The 20,162-nt window shown below is 41.8% G+C and overlaps 1 protein-coding gene across 1 annotated transcript; it reads left to right on the forward strand.

Annotated features, from left to right (window-relative positions):
• The first annotated feature begins 2,933 nt into the window (after positions 1–2,933).
• On the forward strand, positions 2,934–19,497 carry LOC129382836 (uncharacterized). The gene is made up of 10 exons (XM_072284641.1): positions 2,934–3,241; positions 5,604–5,662; positions 5,777–5,971; positions 7,579–7,672; positions 8,602–8,763; positions 11,978–12,184; positions 13,621–13,756; positions 15,395–15,468; positions 18,538–18,663; positions 19,429–19,497. Exons 1-10 carry the CDS (start codon positions 3,137–3,139, stop codon positions 19,495–19,497), a joined length of 1,227 nt encoding a protein of 408 aa, XP_072140742.1. The 5' UTR covers positions 2,934–3,136.
• Positions 19,498–20,162: the final 665 nt, after the last annotated feature.

The following is a 20,162-nucleotide window of genomic DNA, read 5'->3' on the forward strand; positions in this document are numbered from 1 at the left end:
CACAGGACGTGCCCGCTTTTTAGCACTGTATATGCTTCTTTTGGCCTCCTAACTTCACTGAGCCCTATTATATCCCATTTACTGCCCTCTAATTCCTCCAATAGCACTGCTAGACTCGCCTCACTAGATAACGTTCTAGCGTTAAACGTTGCCAGGTTCATATTCCAATGGCGGCCTGTCCGGAGCCAGTGATTCTTAGCACCCTCTGCAGCGTCGCAGGTCTGACCGCCGCCGTGGTCAGTAGCTTCGCAGCTGCTGGGGACTGAGGGCCGGGGTTTGATTGTTGTGTTCATATAGGAGGTTGTGGCCAAGTACTGCACCAGGGTGGCCAATCCTGCTCTGGTGAGGGAGTGCGTTACCGGTTCTGGTCACCGGGATCAGGCCACACTCCAGGCCTGTTTGTGCAATTTTATCAACACGCGGATTTTTTTTTTTTTTTTTAATCCGGTGGAAAATTGCCGGCACCTCTCTCTCATAGTGACGTCTCTCTCATATAGTGAAATGGTGAATATTGGTTGTCAGCGAAGAGAATTGTCACAGTGTGTGTTCATGCATGAGCATGCTTCTCGAAAAAGAGTTTCGAGTATATCGGTGTTATGTTGATGTGAGGGCCCATCTGGGTTTCATTTCTTTTCCAACTTTTTTTTTTTTCGTGATGGTCCCAAAGAGTCCAATTCAGAGACCAATTGGGTTCGACTGTGTTAAAAAAAAAATTAAAGAAATTGGTCCAATTGTTCTTGTTGTATTTTTCCAATTGGCTTCCTAAAGCAAAATTGCAAATATCCAATTAGTTCCAAATGGAAATTTCCAATTGGTTCGAGCAATTCTTGCTTTTTATTACTGGGATGCCATTTGCAGATGTAGAACTTGATATACATATAAAAAAACTGACTATTGGAGTCATTTCAACGCCAAGAGTCGGATAAAGAGAATGACAAACAAGAAGGTTATTTTTAGTATCAAAAAAAGATCAAGACGACCCCCCCCCCTCTTTCTCTTATGCCGAACGACAGGTGCTGCACTGCACATGCAGAGAGCCCCACAAGAAACCAATGAAATTGTTTATGAACCACTGCATCTAACTTACCCTCCATCCCTCACATTTGCGTGCGAGAACTCGGCAATCACGCAGCACAGAATCACATCGATATACGATGCCGTCGATCGTTACTGCGTGCTGTAACAACAGAAATTTCGAAACGCTGCTGTAGCAATAGATTCTACATCATGTAGTACATACGTCGTGCTTTTTGTCCGAACTGAACGCAGCAAGAATTAACGTCAGCTCAACTGGCCGCCTGGGTAACAAAGTTAATTTTAATTAATGACTTAATTAACTAATCATTGACCATAATTAACGAATCAAATGACCGGTTCGTTGATTAAGTGACGGGATCATTAATTGCTTAATCGATTAATTACATTTGTAAAATTTTCACATTGACCAATTTCTGAAAATAAAAAAATAAATATCAGGCTCTACATTAAAATTTTGCTTCCAATAGTCACTAGAATCTAACTTTTTCTCTCAAAATTAACAAATTTCATTAAGATCGGCCCGGTGATTATTGCAGAAAAGCATTTCTGCGTTTTACATGCATTTAAACATGCGGAATCAGAGTTTGACCCGAACTAACAAAGGGAAGAATTACGGAAAGAGGCCATCATCGACAATTTCAACAAATAACTTGACCCATAAGTTCAATGGCAGACGACACTCGAAATTATAAAAACGACAATCGAAACCAAAACACCAATTTCGGATTGCGATACTTCTTGCAGGCGGCGCTGTGGTAGCGTCATTTCGCGGTTTGGCGCGCTTTAGATATAAGAACTTTAGGCGCCTCTTTCGGTACGCGCTGGTGCCCGCCACTTCCTCGCGTACTTTTCAGTGCGGTCGTACAGTTATGGCAGGCACAGTTTGCCTCGCAGTCCTGGAGGATGGCCAAAGAAAGAAGATTTCGCTGCCAAACGGCGCCTACGGTGAATTGCTACGTGCTTTACGCTCTCTGACCGACATCGATGACACCACTCTGGTAAGTAATTTTAATGTACTATACAAGTAGCGAGAACTGGGCGAGTTGGAATATGTTCCTGATCTATCACCGCAAGAACTTTGCCTGTATAGTTCGTTGCGCTGACAGATCATCGAAGTAATCTTAATTTAACTTTTGTGTATTGCTAGACGCCGGTTCTGTTAAAATTGCTGCAATGTTGGCATAACTGTGTTGGCGCGCTTTTCCAGTGTGGCCCGCGAAACGTTAATTCCAGACCCGCTTGCTACATAATCCAACTCGAAATTGTAGCTTTAAGAGGCTTTTTGTTGAATTACTTGCGGCTCCAAACTGGCGGAGAAGTTCGTCGTGAAGGCGCGGTACTCACAAGCGCGGTTCGCGCTTGCTGGCAAACTGTTGGCGCGCTTTGCGGGTCGTTGTGTCCCAGTTGAATTATTTCTAGGGCTGACTATTTCAAAGCACCACGATATACCTAATATACTTGGAAGACAGTATGTGCTGCCAAAGCGAAATTATCTTTCAAAGTTAAGCTTTTTGTTGTGTAAAGCGGAACACCTGATTTATGCGGACTTCATTTTATTCTCCTTCATTCCTTGAGCTTTTCTAACTTGTGGCGTTTCTTACAATATTCCTCTTATTTTGAATGACAACTATAAGGAGTAACCTGCGCAGTTATATGCGTAATTACGCTTAGTAACTTATTACTCAGGCGCGCGAAGTCTTGTTGCGGCTTAGGATAGTTTTTACAGTAGCAAACTTTCGTATTACGTATTTTCATTTTGCTCTTTCATAAGCTTGCAGCAATATAGGAATGTGTTTACGAGTGTGTAAACAGAGCATTCTTTACTTGAATTTCAACTCCAGCATTATCCAAATTATTGTGTTGTTGGATGGGCTTTGGTTGCATGATTTCTGGCACATGTTAGCAGCACAAACTTTATACAGATAACTTTGTCCCACATTTGATCTTGCACTTGTGTCTAATTTTGGAGCTCTTGAATTTTCGCTGCGGTATTGTATACATTCCCCCTTGATCATATTAGACTGTTTGTGAACATGGACCATTCACCTCGGAAGGCTCGTTTCTTCATTATAATGTTAAATTTATCTGCCAGATCCAGATGTACGACGAGGAGGTTGAAGATTACGTTGACTTGGATATGCACAGCAACATCCTAAACAAGGCCAAAATAAGACTGGCACGGAGGATAGCCCCTCAAATGGATGTGAGTACGGTTACAGGTTGACGTAGTTCGCATCAAGTGAAAAGGGTCATAATTGTTTAATGGTTTCATAGTTGGTACATAACTTTCAGGAGAGCAGCCAGCAACCTAGGATGGAGAACCATTAAAGAAGGCTAGAGTGCGCTAGTAAGAGGCAGCAGGGATTGCAGCACACTGAAACTGATAAAACTTGCGCACATATCAGCAGTTGTTTGTGAGGTACATGTAAGAAGGTTAAAAAATAAACATGTTGTTGAGGTTGTATAGAAAATCACATTTTTTAGTAGATGACAATGTCTTGTTTGCCAGCATTTTGTATCTATTACATGAAGGGTGCAAAATGGTGCGCATACACAGAGAAGGACATGCAAAACATGGCACTTGTCTTGCCTTTCTCTGTGTATTTGTCTCAATTTGCAGTTCTCTTCTAATAGCTATGTTTTGCAAATAGGCAAAGAAATACTTCAAAGAATCCTGTGCCCTCTTCACTCAGTTTTCTGCCTCGCTTGCTGCCTGGACACCTTAAAGCTGTATCAGGCATTGGTATATGCCAGGCTTTCTACATTGCAGTTTTGCACAACAGAAAGCTGTTTAGGCACAATTAATTTTTCAAGGGACTGACAGGTGATTTTTAAGGACCGAGATTTTTATGATACAACAATAAACTCGTCCTCGGAAGTGTTTATACCTCCAGCAGTTGCTTCCGAAGGTGCAGGGAAATTTAATAAGCAATTTTTTTTATCTGAGCAACACTAAAACACATTGCCCCCATGCTAGCAACACTGAAGAGTAAGAGCGATGCCGATAACCTGCCTTGTAAATTGGGAATGCAGAATGATGAGTGGGTTTCACTACATAGGGTTTCTGTGGTACGCCATTCTTTTTTTTTTTCAATGTGAAGCATTCTTTGCGAACTTTGGGCACATTGAGTGTGTCTATCTAGCTATCTAGCTTCTATTTCGGTGGGGCTGGTGGTGTCAACCAACTTGAGCTGCTGGGTATGTGCTCATGGTCTCGCTGCCGTGTGGTCACGACATTACTGTCAGTCGAGCTGCATTATCCGACTCTCGCATCTGATATCATTTACTACCTGCGCTGAACCAGACGGCCTGCGCAAGATACTGGTATGTCGGCTGCAGAACAGCGGATGGTTGCTGCCTTTGCACGAACAGCAAATTGATAGCAAGTTTTCCCCCTCATGCACGCTATCAGCTGCTGCTGCACACAAAGAAGCTCTTGGAAAACTGCAGCTTCGTCAAGAAATGCATGAACTTGTACATTGCATTCTTTGGAAATTTACTTGAGCAGCTCTAGGATCGTGTACCACAGAGGTACTACTTGGTGCAGAGAAAAGGGGATGTGTTTGCCATGATTGAGCAACGAGACAAGCCCACATTTGTTCTGACCCTCAGCTTGTCTGAACTCCACAATGAGCGTCCGCTTAAAGTAATTGAGAGAGTCAGAGCTGGTGGAGGCACACCACCGCAGGGTCGACGCTATAGCCAGCTACCTACAAAATGCATCGCATGACTTCGATTCCCACTGTACGTGGGATCTGCATAGTTTCTTTTAAATGGAACCAGCATATCTGCTTACGATCCTTTCACTTGCAGACAGTTTCGTATCTGAAGCCATGCATACTTTCAACTGGTTGCATGAATGTGTAACATGAATTTACTTTTACTGAAAAAATCCAGGCTTCATAGCATGATTACAGTATAAAGATATTGAAAAAATTTACACAAATTTTAGGACTGTTATCTGGCTGTTACACCGGTGTGCCGGCGTCCAGTGAAAAAGATTGTTAAAAAAATAAAAATAAATAGTGTTAGCAAACCGCATGAAAAGTCCAAGAATGGAAAGGAAATTATACATCATAGCAGTTTCAATGGTTTGCAATTAAGGCATGTTAATTGAAATAATATAGTATAATATAGTAATGAGAAATAATAGGTTATCAGAAAATTGTATTCTGTTTTAACTGCAGTATTAACAGAGCATTCACCTTATGAATACTTACATGTGGCGTGAACAAACAAGAGCAGTTACAGTGCCTCCAGACTTGTGCAATGTGATTCCATATATTGACTATGTGCGTAGCTCGCAATATTCTATATGCCTTGCTATATAAGCTCAGCCTTGTTCTATAAATAGCTCACTTGAGCTGTAAATATAGGTTTGAAGTGGAAGTATGTTTAATGGGTATATGCGTAATGAACACCCACTATGAAGACCTTGACTTGGAAGTGGTGGGGTGTGCACAGTTTAAACAATTACTTTACTGTCTTGACAATTCATTCATTAAGCTACATTGCTCTGCCTCATGTTTTCCGTTTGAAAAGTTAAATATATGTGCATCTCGCAGCGTGCAGGCCCTGCGTTTGCTGTTCGAGGTGGAGGCAACACGGAAATGACTCAGTCTAGGTAAATTATTAGTACCGAAAGGGAAAAACCACACATTTTGGGATATTAGTGTTTCTTATTACTATTTTTTTTGGTTACTTAGATATATAAAGCAATCTGTATATTGCCTTGCAGTGCTGTTACAGAATGTGCAGAGGAGGTGCAGCATGTACAGTCTGTGCCGTTGGAGAAGGAGAAGGACTACTTAGATTTTGTGCTACCCTCTTTTGACCATTACGAGGAAGTGCTTCGTAGAAAAGTCCCGATAAATTGTGCAGTGCGACGTGCTATTATCAACAAGCTGTTTGCAGCTTGCTTCAAGATAGCTTGGTGAGCGCTCCATTATGCTTCTATTGCTTTCAGCTTTAATTCGGTATTTTGACTAATCAATGACTCAACCTTTCATCATAAGTGTTCAGCGTTGCCATAAGATGTTGGTAATGAAATAGTTGCACAGAATACACTACCTGTGTGATAACTTTTTCTGCTTGCTGTAGTGCCAGAACACAGAATTGCTTCCAAAGCAAGCAGAATCTGTCTAAAAGTATTAGTGCACCATTTAACACTGTTATGATTATATCAATTGTCACGAACAGTGCATACATAGACGAGGGACAAAAAGGGCGACGAATACAAGCGCTGTCCCTCGTTTTTGTCCCTCGTCTATGTATGCGCTGTAAGTGACGATTGATACCATGGAATGCCAGCTAGCCCGTACCCAAACCTTGCTTCTGTTATGATGAGCCTAGAATTCGGTCTTAAGTCTGGGAAATGTTCCAGCTTGCTTTCCCTCCTTGAGGTAACTGCCCTCCTTTACGAGATAACATCGCCCTATGACCCCTGCTACATCCTGAGTGGACACTGGCAACCAGCAGGCCACAAAGAGGAGGGGGGCATCGATGTAGCAACATGACAATGCTGCGATGGCACCCACTTCACCTGGTCCAGATTGTGTCAACACCAATTGGCACTCAGTTTTTTAAAGTGCTTGTAACTCAGCATCAAGTGCAGATTTCAGAGTGGATAAAATTCCGAATTGGTGCTCAAGGGGCCCTAAAACACTTCTAATTGTAGAATGACGTCACTGTAAAGTATCATCAGCCTGGTTACGCCTACTGCAGGGCAAAGGCCTCACCCATACTTCTCCAACTACCCCGGTCATGTACTAATTGTGGCCATGTTGTGCCTGCAAACTTCTTAATCTCATCCGCCCACCTAATTTTCTGCTGCCCCCTGCTACGCTTCCCTACCTTGGAATCCAGTCCGTAACCCTTAATGACCATCGGTTATCTTCCCTCATTACATGTCCTGCCCACTGCTGTAAAGAATGTTGCCTAGCAAATCTTGTGCCACAAAATTTGTTGTGTACTTCAAGCATAAGTAGAGTTAGAGGTATTATTGCACTGATGCAGTTTTCTCTCCTTTCATGTCCACTAGCATGCCAGAAGCTACACAGGGGGCTAACAAGGCCTCACGCAAAAATTTGGGAATTTAAAAATATTTTTTGTGATGCTACTTTTGGTTCAGCCGTGCATGACGCACTCTCAATGCGAGATGGGCACTTGTGCTTGAGCTATGTCATTCACAGAGGCTAATCGGAACACAGTTGTCAGAGCATTGCACTGGTGAGAGGACACGTTGCAGCACCCTGTGGTGGCTGTAGTATCTATGCCACGCTGCTACATAGCTCTGGTGTGATCTCCCACAGTGCACAGCAGACGCAGCTCCACAAAACTCGTGTGTAGACAGAAGTACAAAGACAAAAAAAAATGTTTTTAGTCTTTGAGATCACTTCCATGTGTATATTGCATTTATTATACTTAAGATTAGCAATTTAATTAAAACTGGCAAATATTATTTTGCACTGGTTTTTCTTGGGAAAAAGAATACAAAATTGCCCATTTATTAATTCTATGATTATTTCACTTTATGTACAGGTACCCTTCTAGACAGTTGTACCGCGTAGCTGCCGAGAGGCTTGTCAGTGCATACCCACACTTTGCTGACAGAGTTGGCAGCGGAAATGGCCTGGTAAGTTTCATACATCCCATACTGTCGCCATACTTACATTTCTAAGAAAGAAATATCATTTCTACCTCATATGGACAATTCAATTGCACCATGTATCTGCACTTCTGAGCTGCCATGTTATATTATGGCTGTTGATTCTCGTGGTCATGTAGAGATGATCAAAGGGATAAACTTTGTGTTGTCTGGTGTTTTGCTTTGTGCTAATAATGGCACGTATGTTTCTGTTCATCCAGAACTTCTCCTTTGCTACAGATAAGCTTTTACAAACAGTGTTCATAGTTTGTGATGGAGTATGGTCATGAAGGAAAAGAGATAAGTGATGGGACTCATCTGGGAGTTTAATCTGAGCCCAGCATCAAATTAAACTGTTGCACCATTTGTTCAGCAGCTATCTGCCTATCAGCAAGCGATACGGCATCAACTTATGATTCATCAAGTAGCAACGGTTGGTCACTTCATTTTTTGCCGTTGTGGCCTGTTTGACTGCATTGAAATCACCTGCACCATTTCACGTCAGGCTGCAGCATTGTTATTGTACACTGCAGCCAGGTTGGCATGTTTTCATGGCATTAGGTCCGTTTAAATGCAAAAAGTGGATCACTGTTTGGGCTTCTACCAGCTTTATGATGCATGCTGCCATCTTTGTTTTGATGCCCTAGGGGTGTTCTGCAGCATTATATATATATATATATACATATATTCCGCCGGAACTAGAGATGTACGCTAACTTTTATGTTTGTCGTTATGCCTATTCCAAGTTTATGGCGTGGATGTTGTGAACTTCATGGCCGGACCTTCTGTTAATAAGCAATTATGTTCGATGCATAAAACAAACTGCAATTATGGTCATACTTCTATGTGTATACAGGCAATACCAATAAACTTCTAAGTGCTTTTAACAGTAGTGATATGTTTCCAATTCTTCACAGGACTCGTGGGTCATGGCATTGAGAAACAAATTCAAGAACATGCGTAAGAAGGCGGTGAATTGCTCTGAAGAAATGTTGGCAAAAAAAAGGCACTTCCTGGTCAAGCGGAAAGAACAGATGGCTTCTGGTGAAGCTACAAACAAGAAGTTATGCCGCCTTTTTGTGAGTTGCAGCTGAAAAGCTTTCCGACATTTTCCAACAGTACTATGGTCAAGCAAGTGCACTGCCATTTTGTGGAGCTGAAAACTGCAAACTGAAAGTGACAGACCTAGGACAGTATACAGTCGCCGACCGTTTATTCGGACCTCACGGGGACTGCAGAAATGTCCGAAAAAGCAGATTAAGAAAAAAAGAAGTTCTTTATTTCCACGCACTTATTCAGGCTTGGCAGTAGGCTTGAAGAAATTGTGAATGCGCCATTGCATGCTGTTCCATGTACACGCAATCAGATGTGCCTAAATCTGAGAGGGTCGTACGGTCACTATAGGCAGCTGAAAGCACAGTCGCTGCTTGTACTCGGAGTCGTCCGGCGGTGCAGCAGAAACCTGACGAATGATCTTGCAGTCGTCGAGCTCTGGACATGTCAGTACAGCAGTGTTAGCACCTGTGAAACTGCGAAATGAGATGGTGTGCGGAATCGCAATGCAACTATTGCTCAGGTCTGGGCAGAAGATTTTCGGTGTCAGTAGGGAGCACATCGGAAGGCGACAAGTCCTAGGCCTCCCGGCACCCGCTTGCTGGCATTCCCCAGCGCAGTCTGCGCGGGCACTGTCGGCGCCATCAGACGCTTAATGTGATGTTTCCGTATGCCGCGTTGGATCATCACTTCTACACAGCATACAAAGCAAACACCACCGTGCTGACACCAGTTGCACAAACGAAAAACGTAACCTATTCGCACCCTCGTGCACAAAGAAGAAACAAATCAGCTGCTGGATTATCTTGACGTGGCTTACTAAGCTGAGACCGGAACTGCTGTAGCCACTCTATCGAAGCAGGCAGAAACTATGATGATGAGCGGGGATTTGCAGTAGCCACTTCGTGGGGCAGCAAGGAAGCTCCGTTCAAAACAAATATGGCATTCAGCAAGTCGAACCATGCACTAGTCAGAGTCTGTGCATGGTGCTCTCAATCGACTTGGCTCAAGGAGTGTCCGAAAAATCGGACGAGAGGTTGCAAGGTGTCTGAACTTTTGGCAGTTGTATAATTATACATTATGGTCTATCGGGAGAATGGCCTTGCCGCGAAGCAGACCGAATAATCGAGCATGTCCGAATTTTTGGAGTGCAAGTCCGAGAAATCAGTCGGCGACTGTAGTATCATGCAACCAGTATTTCCAGGCAGTGTATAAAACCGGAGGTCACAGGGAAATGAGGGAGGGGGCTTGCACGGAACACATGCATGATAGAGTAATGGCTTCTCTCTACACAATGATACCAAAGTAAAGGAAGTGCAATTGCAAAGATCTAAGCGGTAATAGTGCAACATCTTTATGTTGCAGGTGGTTTAGCAAGTGACCACTTTTGCTGACCGAACTGAAAGACCTTTCACACGGGAATCCTGAAAATTGTAATTGACACAAAGAAAACGCAGCTTACAAATTGCGTAATGTTCCAACTTAGAGAGGGCAAAAAATATATTTATGATTTCATAATTGTTGTACTTTATTTGCAGAACGTTGTTCAATGAAATAAAATAAATTTAGTTGTACGCACAAGCCTATAGCATGAACAAGAAAGGGTAAACCTAGCTTTTCAACGAGAGGGGCAAGAAAGGACATTTTTGGTTATCCTTCAGTATGTCTCGTAACAGTAAGCTTCTTTACGAATTCAGCCTGTGCATACTTTGCTACATGCTAAACAGGCAGCCAAGTGTATTTTGTCTCACATGCATTTATTCTCTATGTTAGTGGCAAAATTTGAAAAAATCGGAAACTTCGAAAGTGAGTTTGTGCATGCAAATTAAAAAAACATCAATCATGTTCATTGTCATTCGCATTTCCCCAAGGTTATCTACTGCGATCAGTTATGTTATATGCAAAAGCATAGTGCCTTATCTTGTTCCGAGTGCAAAAGAAAGCCATGAATAATGTATAGGCTATGGTGACCATTGGCATCTCTTAGAAAGTTGCATGTCACGTCATGATGGCTTCCATTTGTTCCATGAACTAAAAAGCAATCTTCAGTGATGCTCAAGGACTGCAGGTGTTTTCTTATATGTACACACCACAGAAATGAAAATTAAGTTTGAGTTGGAGCCTTTTGTTTTAGTGTCAGTTTGGTTCACATGATGACCAAAACAGATTTCATGCATCTCTAGTCAGCTGCTGTTCTTTGACTTTTGAGTGAAAGATTAGCAACTATTAGCTGCATATATTGAAAAGCATTCGGGTTTCTTCTGTATTGCTGCACGTTGCTTCTTAGTCCATGGAACATATGGAAGCAATAATGAAACCTAAATACAATTTTCATCAAATTTACCATTGACATACACATCACTCATGCTTGGGTTTAAAACACTTATGTCATTTTGCAGTACGACACTAAAGCAGAGGCTGCGGGGCACTGATAAATGCAGCATATGCACCATTGGTTGCTTAGCTTGTATTCAAAACAAAGCATACCCACTGTTCCATCTGTAGAGAGTTAATTTAAACACACGAAATTTGTAAGTTAGACTTCTGACAGTAGGTGGGGCATGTGCCTGTGGCCTGTGTTCTGGTGCTGTGTCTCGGCAGGGAAGCCAGGGTGAGTGAATATAGCAGGTCCATTTGCACATTGACAGGCTAAAGAATCTACATATAAACTGTTGAATAATCAGATAAAGGGACAACGAAGAACCAGCTATGTGGCATGAATTGTTTGCTGAACCTATATGCAAAGAAAAAAAATTGACATGAGCTGAGTATTGACAGGGAAACCATGCCAAGCCAGTGTGGAATCTGCACTTTGACAGGTATTGGAATTAGGGAACTTTTTCAAAGTTCTGAATTGGGAGAAAGTGACGACAAAGTAAGCTGTAGCATGCAATGTCTGCTGTAACATACATTAAAAAGACCCAAAGGGATGGAGGAGCAGTCAGAAAAAAAGGGGAAGGGGGCATTAAAAGGGTTAAGCAAGGCAAGATTACACGTATATAATGCGATGTAATGCTGCAGACTTGCTCTTCAGAAATATTTACCTCTGCATTCTTGTGGTTTTGCTGCATCATTTCAGTTACTGCATCTCAGTAAAGCCAATTGAAAACATCGTATAAACACGCTCGCTTGCCCATCAATAGCTCATAATTCGAAGGACTACTCAGTGGCGTTCAGTTGGACATTAATGATTTCGCATTCACAACTTGTAAGAAGGGCTTGATTTTCCTTGTGTTTCAGGATTGCAGTCATCTTGTAGCATATGGAGAAACTGCCGAGTCATTGAGGCTGCACAACGAATGGCTTCAAGACAATGCTGGCTGCCAAGATGAAGAGGCAGTAAGGCCGAGGCTGCTTGCAACAGCAAAAGACAGGCATGAACAACTTCGCAGCCTTACGCTGTCAGATGCTCTGTTGCTGTTCCCCTTTCTGGCAACTGAGGCATCGGTATGCTCTAGCAAGAGCTTTTGTCATCTTTTTTGTTTTTGTTTTACTGGGTTCTTAGCTTTAAGTTAAGGCAGTGGCTTAAGTGTTTCAGTCAGTAATTTTGGCATTTTTCTTTCAGGACAAAGCAAACAAGTGTGTGTATTGCAGTGACAAAATAACATAGGATAACAAAACTGAGTTGTATTTTGGTATGAGTAAGCTTAGCAAACTCTTATGTAATGATAAAGTAATGACAAGAGCACAACCATAAGATGCTCAGCATTGGAAGTGTGTAGAATATATGCATCAGCATAGTGCTATAACCAAGGTTTAAAAAATTTTAATACAGTGTTCCACCAGTCACATTTGTCTTCAAAGATGTGGTACAGTCACATACCAATGATTTATACATGTTCATACAGCTTCAAGGTACTGCCATTCGCCCCATAGGCATAATTTATATGGAGAGGCAATGTTTTAGATGTCTTGCAACTCACCGGTTGACTTAATTGAAAGGTGCCTTTATTGCTGTTGGTTGTGTAAGAAGAAAACAGGGAAGGCAGAGAAAGCATAGTGGAAACTAATTGCTTGATTGAAATGTGGAAGTATAAAAAAAATGGCCAGGCTTAGCTTGGTTAAGCCAAGAATGCGTTGCATATTGCGCGAGTTGGGGCCCAGATTTTCCTCCGGCTGTCGTGATGTCACGTCACGTGGTTGCGCTAAAGGTCAATGGTGGCTGCCCGGCCGTGCCCAAGGGCTGAACTGAGTGATTGCAATATGCAATGCATAAAAAGGCAAATGAAAGGAGCGAAGGAAAACAGATACAGTAAGGAGCCAAGTTATGTGTGCGTTTCTTCAAGACTACAATAGTGACTATTCTACCATTCACTTTTTTGGTCCACCACGCACATAATGCGGTGATAAGTCCTTCTTTGGCATTAATTCTGCCTGTCGAGAACTCTTCTATGCAATGAGTGAGAAGAATGAAGTGACCCAAGGTGCTTGATTGTGAGTAACTGCTATAAAAGAAAACACTCAATGAATCTAGATGAACTATGCATGAATAATTATTTCTTATTTAAACATACCACTCATAAGGCAATTAGAAAAAAAAGTGGACTAAAAGACCAATTGCTACATGTTTATTTGTCCACTTTCATTTCCCTTTTTCTTATCGCTTCTACGTTTAAATCGACCATAATTTACCTGGCTTTCTGGATTTGTTGACTGTTTTCTTATGTAGTAACAACAAGCAATCTTAACTCCGACAATATGCTGATGCCGTACGAAGGTTTATTGGCTGGTTGCTTGCTCCTAAGCTTATGTACTACTATGTGATGCCTGCTCTAAGAGATGTTTGACATCTGCTGCCTTGGCTGTCCTTGCACAATTGGTTTTCACTATTGCATTAGTTTGCTAGCAGAGCAAAGAATTCTTGAACATTCTTTTCTTTCCAGCTTCTCGTGGAGTTTGACCTACTTTTCCAAAGAAACGTGATGGAGGCAATGGAGAATGGCTGCAAGCAGCTTGGTTACACTATTCTGAGCTTTGGAGAAGCAGAAGAGGTTGTGGCATTTTCCGAAGTGGGATCCGGTAAATATGTTTCTATGATGACGCTCTTAAAGGGCAACTGGCATTTTTTTAACCATATTGTAACATTGTCATATTCAAATGGCATTGGCAGTTCTGTCACCCGTAGGGTGATTTAGTTTGCTTAGAAGTTCACCAGTAATATTAGATAACCAATAAATGAGATACCGAAATAGGTAGCTGCTTCGTGTGACAATAGATCCTACACCACCATAATGTAAACATGCAGTACATGTGGTGCTAACGCCAAAGAAGCCAAGCGGATCATTTCTCCTGACACAAAGAGCTCTTACAGAGTTTCCAAACTAGGCAGTGGCAATTTAAGTGAGGATTCCAGCAACAGTGGCGGTGTTGTCTCTGATGTCACATACACAGGGTGGCCAGTAGAAAGTCTCGAATCAAGAATGCAACCAATCTTTAAAATTCATCTTCAGCCGTATAGTTTGGTACAGATACTCAGAGTGCAAAAGAGAACACATATTCCAAATTTTATTAAAATCAGTGGACATAGAAAAATCGCCGGTGTTGCCCTTAAAGGGAGTTCAGGAATTGTTTTTTGTGGGGTGATGGCAACTACGGTGGTGGTGGGGTCAGTATCGGGTATCAGAAAGTCGGCAATGCTGGTTGAATTGAAACCTTGAATTTCTTTTTTACTTGTTCTTGCAAAAAGTTATAAAGTAAGTTGTTTTTTGTATACCTTACTCAACTATATTTGTGCTGCTTACCTAAGCCAGTAATGGGCAATTATTATGTGCTTTCTCAGTTCTCCAATGGAGAGCTGAGTTAACCTAAATAAGCTCTTAAATCACCTCTGGCTTTTTTTGCACATTGTATAAACATGCGCATCGCATAAGTCATTCTGTAATGACCATCTTTGTGAATGTAGCAATGCTATGCTCTGCGAAGAACCCAAAAATTTTTAAAAGAATCTTGTGCTCTTCTCCCGGCTTTTCTGCTGCCTCCTTTGCGTGCTGTAATGCACGCAGGGTGTTGTCGCAACCCTTACTTTTCGCTGCCCTGCATGGAGTTGGTGGGAATATGCAGAGAGAACAGAGTACAGTGAGGAGGGTAGCAAAGGCCTGTAACTTTGCTAATACGGAACCATTGGAAAAATTCTGGTTGTATGTTCATTGTGAACACCGCTGCCACTTTAACATTTTTGAGTGGTTTAGTGGTTGTCTAATGTGATGTTCTGAATTCTTTGTGATCTTGTTCTGAAGTGTTGTAACCATAGTTTTCTCTACAGTTAAAAAATAGGATGTATGTATGTTTCGATTTGTGGAATACTTGGCAGTATGTTATGAAACCATGAAACATGAGGGAAAGCATCTAAAAGAAATGTTAAAATATGCCATAGTTCTAAGGGTGGAGCAAGCGCGCGAGTTTTCAGCACATACCATTTCTTCCCGTTTAATTGAGCAGCGAGCAGACGAAACTAGACCCACAGTCATTGCTACTGGTGGTAATCATCCTTTGGAAGATTAAAGCACAAGTTATTTCACTAGTTATGTGTACCTCAAGTGTTTATCACAGTAGATGAATTACCCATGCAGGGCTCTGAGGCACTATATAAAAGCTGTAAGCTGTTTGGCGTGAAAGGTTTCCTAAGCATTCTACAATATCTGATTTCTTTTTTAACAGAGGATGCTGTTCTGGCAGCTCTGCAGTTTGTAGCAAAGCGCTGCAAGGAGCCCATAGATAGCATCATTACGCAGGTGAGTGCCTGTAGGATTCTGACTACCAAGATGCTTCTGTTGCGTTTATCATTCTGATTGGCTTTCTGTTCACTTTGTGTTTCAGTGTGCTACATTTGGCTATTAAAATGAGCACACAGGTGTTAAAAGCAGATTGTTTATTTCTTATTAGACTTGCATGCAAGGACGGGACGTCGTACGAAGAAGGGACACACAACATGCACAACTTCAGCTGGTTTTTGTTGTGACAGCGACATATATATACGCTTCCACAATCGGGAAAAAAAAACAGGATGGCAAGAAAACAAACAAAACCATGTGCAAAACTGCATAGCCACTAGTGAAACCAAACGTCATTGTCATACCTTTTCACTGCCCAGAAGCAATATATGTGATATATATGATATAAGCGATATATGTGAGAAAATAATATTGTGCATCTCTTAAAGATAGAATAACACCCATTGCATGACTTGCAGTGTTCTGCCATGTGGCCTTCGATACCTTGCTTTACCTTGCGGCGATGTTCTGCTAGCCTCGTTTACGTATCGGCTGGTTTGACCGATATAACACTTGCCGTACGACAAGGGAACCCGATATACTACACTTTCTTTGCATGCAACGAACTCGTGCGGTGTTATATCGGGCATTATATCGGTCAAACCAGCTGATGCATAAACGAGAGGCTAGCAGAACATCACCGCAAGGTAAAGCAAGGCATTGAAGGTCACATGGCAGAACACTGCAAGTCATGCAATGGGTGTTATCCTATCTTTAACAGATGCACAATATTATTTTCTCACATAAATTGCTTAACCAGGGAGATAGTTGAAGCCAGAGAAATTCTTCGGCATGATCAGAGTTGTGTTAGTGCCCCATCTGTAGCATTAAGGGATAAGGTAGTGAGGTTTCTGGGCGGTGAAAAGGTATGACAGTGACAACGTTTGGTTTCGCCGGCACATGTGGCTATGCAGTTTTGCAGCAAACGTGGTTTTGTTTGTTTTCTTGCCATCTCTTTTTTTTTTCTGATTGTGGAAGCGTTTATATATGTTGCTGTCACAATAAAAGCCAGTTGAGTTTGCGCATATTGTGTGTCCCTTTTTTGTTTGACGTCCTGTCTTTGTGCGTGCAAAACGCTAATAAGAACCATGTACAACCAACTCGGCCAAAACCTAATGCCTTTGTTTATTTCCTCTAACTGCCACAGGATACTTTTGCCAATAGGCATCATGCTTTTAAAGGACACTAAAGGCAAATATTAAGTCAAGCTGAAGTGATAAATTAGAGCTCAAGAACATTTAAGGCCTCAATATTACCTTGAACAAAGCTTTATTAATCGAGAAATTTACGTAAGGGCAAGAGACAATCAGACTCACCCAGGACATTCAAGTACTAGCCTGATGACAAAGGCACTCATTATAACTGTCACTAGTTATCAACCACTTGTAATAGATAATTGTATTGCAATCTAAGATGAAAAAGATGTCCAGTTTTATTTCATATTTAGAAAAAGGAAGCCCTGACAACCACGCGGGTGGTTGAAAGGTTTCATTTTCTCCACTCTATCGCCTGTATTTTCACATTCCAGTAGTTATCGTGTAGTGCTGAGCTGGTTTTGCTGGCTCAAGAAACTCGCGTACTGCGAATAGCAGAGAATGCCACATCCATGTGATATTTTCGTATTCCTGAACAGTTCACACCACTTGACCAAGAGCAGCTGCAGCAGCAAATCCAACACTCTCTCTTTGCTCTGTTGCTTCTTGGCTGCGTGCTTGCGCTTTCTGCAGAAAACCGTGATGTCTGTTGGGCACAGTTTTACTCGCCGATGGCAGTAAAGGGCGGTGACTGCGTATGCAGTGTCGCCACTTGCGGGCTGGTTATATGAATTGCGCCAAAGGCATCCGGACCCTTCAAACGTGATTTTATCTTTTCTTGGCCCGAAACAAGTGCTGTGAGGTTTCTGGAATGATATTTTGACAATCTACATTGACTTAGTATTTGCCTCTAGTGTCCCTTCAAGTACCGCATGTTTGTCGGGGGCATGTAGGTGGCTATCCTAATTTTACTGAAAAAGTTGTAATCTGTTGCCTGAGTGTCATGTACAATGAAACCATTGTTTTCTATGCAAAAGTATGGAACTGCCTGGTGAGCCAGAACTGCCTTGTGCAAACTTTTATGAATCCACATTTGGTTAAGTACTAATAGAAAAGTATTGTAGCTATAGCTCTAAGAACATTTAGCGACAGACTACATGTCAATTGCCTCAATTGCAACTGATTACCGCAGAATATCACTGCTACAATATCAAAAGCAAGAACGAAGTGTTGCATATTAGAGATTTTTCTTTATTCTTATTTGAATTTATGTAGTGCACGGTTTCAAAATTTTGCCAACCTGTTGCCATGGAAGTTTGAATTTCGAGCAAGTATCTCTTCCCTCAACAGCACTAAATGTCCCACGAGAGGTGGTCAAGTTTGGCCAGATCAGTAAATGAGCTTTATGATAAAATACTCTTCAAAAAAGCAGTCTGACTTTCCTAAAATAAGTTTATTGGCTTTACTAAAGCAATCTTAAAAAACAAGTCGCATTATATTAGTTTTGGAATTGGAAAATGAGAAATGTGGCTGAATACATGGTTCCACCATTGAGACACATGTGGTCTGTATGTGCTTGTCGCAGGTTCCTTTACTTTACGGCGCAAAACGGAATCCTTTTGACCTGTAGTCTATTGCTAAGTATTCTTAGAGCAGTACCCGCTATCCTTTGCTTTGGGAGCCAACCAAAATGTGAATTCAAAAAGATCTGCAACAAGTACTTTAACTCATTAGGTGCTTATATTTTTTTTTGTGAAGCCAAATTTTTCTTGAAAACTAATTTTGTTGTCCTCAGCACTTGGGCAGCAAAAACAAAGGAAAGAAAGAAAGTCTTTTTTATCAGGATAACAATAGTCACTGGACATGTCCGGCTTACTCCTAAACACTCACTACTCGTGTGTGGGTCTAAAGTGAAAATGAGTTTTTTTTTGTAGTTGGTTCACCGTTATTGACTCTAAAAGACTTTACACAATAGCATTCGTTTTTTTAACCTTAGGAAGAAGCCCCGCTGACCCCGTGTCTGGTGCAGGATGAAGGATTTGCACTGCACATCCACAAGCAACTAGTGTTTCAAGTCTCCTCGCTGCTTTCGGGAGTAGCCTGCCTCTTTGCATCCCTTTGGGTGTTTCATGTGGAATACCCACGAAAGGCGCACAAAATGTTAACATTCATAGAACATGCATTTCTGAACTTAACGCACACAAAGCCGCGTGTCAAAGCTCTTCAACTAATCAATTTTTTCAGAGGCCATGCAGACTCCCTGGAAGAGCCATAGGCTACTAACCAGTGGCCACACTCAAGGCCTAAAAAACTTCTTTGCAGCCGATTCTTGTGTAGAGTTTCACAGCCCAAATGATGATTTGGTCCAAGGGCTGGGCAATCTGATGTGTTAGGAAGCAGAAATGCCAACTTCGCAGCTGCAAAGTTATCCAGTGCGATGTGCGCCGATGCATTTAGGATAACTGCAATTCTGTTCTTCGCTGCAACATAGTGGTCAGTGAGGCGCATGTACTCCTCAGAAAGCTTTGCAGTCCATGCTTTTGTATTGCTGCAGTAGACAACTCTAACGGCAGTTGGGTGCTTTTGAAACATCTTGGCATGGCTGACTTCCCAATCACAAGAAATGGTTCACTTCGAATGCAGCTGAAATCCTGTCATTGGCATGCTTACCGCCAGTGCATGTCTCGTCATTGAATGCAGGCATTCTGTCTAGTAGCAGCTTGAAGAGCGCAGACTCATTCGTGTTAAAGATATTGTTGGGTGCGCAGTCTATCAAGATGTGCCTCGGCTGACCATTTTGCCATGTTTCTGCATCCTCTGTGTTGCCAACGGCATCTTCTCCTGAAGTGGTCATGTTTATGCCGTACCTCACTTTAAATTTCGCCAGCCAGCTGTTGCTGCATATGAAGTTGTGGTTCAGCTGCGAAGCGAAAACCGGGGCCTTCTCGGCAAGTAGGGGTTGCAATAAAGACAGTGGACGTTAAACTGCCTCAATACTGTAATACTTCAATCATAATGTGGTAGTCAAGCTTAAGTGTTAAGTTATTGCTTGTGTTTTGTAATATTGTTGCCTTGCACACAATGGTTTTCCTAGTTCTTTTTGTGCTGTTTGCCACAGTTTACTTTAAAAATATGTACCGGCTTTTTTCTGCAATGTGCATTTGTTCAAGATATAGTGGCCAGTGCATCAAAGAGACTAGTAGTGCACAGCTCATGTGTTTTATGTTGTAAAGGTGCTGAGCTTGATACACAAAAGCAACAGTAGCAGATATGCTGTGAGCTAATTTTAACGTACTGGCTCCTATGTTATGCACCATTCAAATTTGATTCAGTATGAACAGGCTTCAAGAATGTTTGGTCAAGTGGCCTAGTGAAACCTTTTTTTATATATGACTTTAGGAGTTTCAAAAAGTGCCTTCAATTTTTATTATTTATTTAGGTAGATAAATGTTATATTCAGTCACATTATAGGCAATTTATTTTTGCACACCAAAATGTTTGTAATGAGCACAGGTGTGCAAGAAAGCCCTCAGGAATGTTGGTCACCTGTGCTGTGTTTCAGCTTTCAGCTCAATAAGTGGGATGAGTTGACCTCTCAACATAGTGCTAAGGTTTTTCACT

This window comes from Dermacentor andersoni, chromosome 10 (genome assembly GCF_023375885.2).
Source record: "Dermacentor andersoni chromosome 10, qqDerAnde1_hic_scaffold, whole genome shotgun sequence".
Taxonomy (NCBI): Eukaryota; Metazoa; Arthropoda; class Arachnida; order Ixodida; family Ixodidae; genus Dermacentor; species Dermacentor andersoni.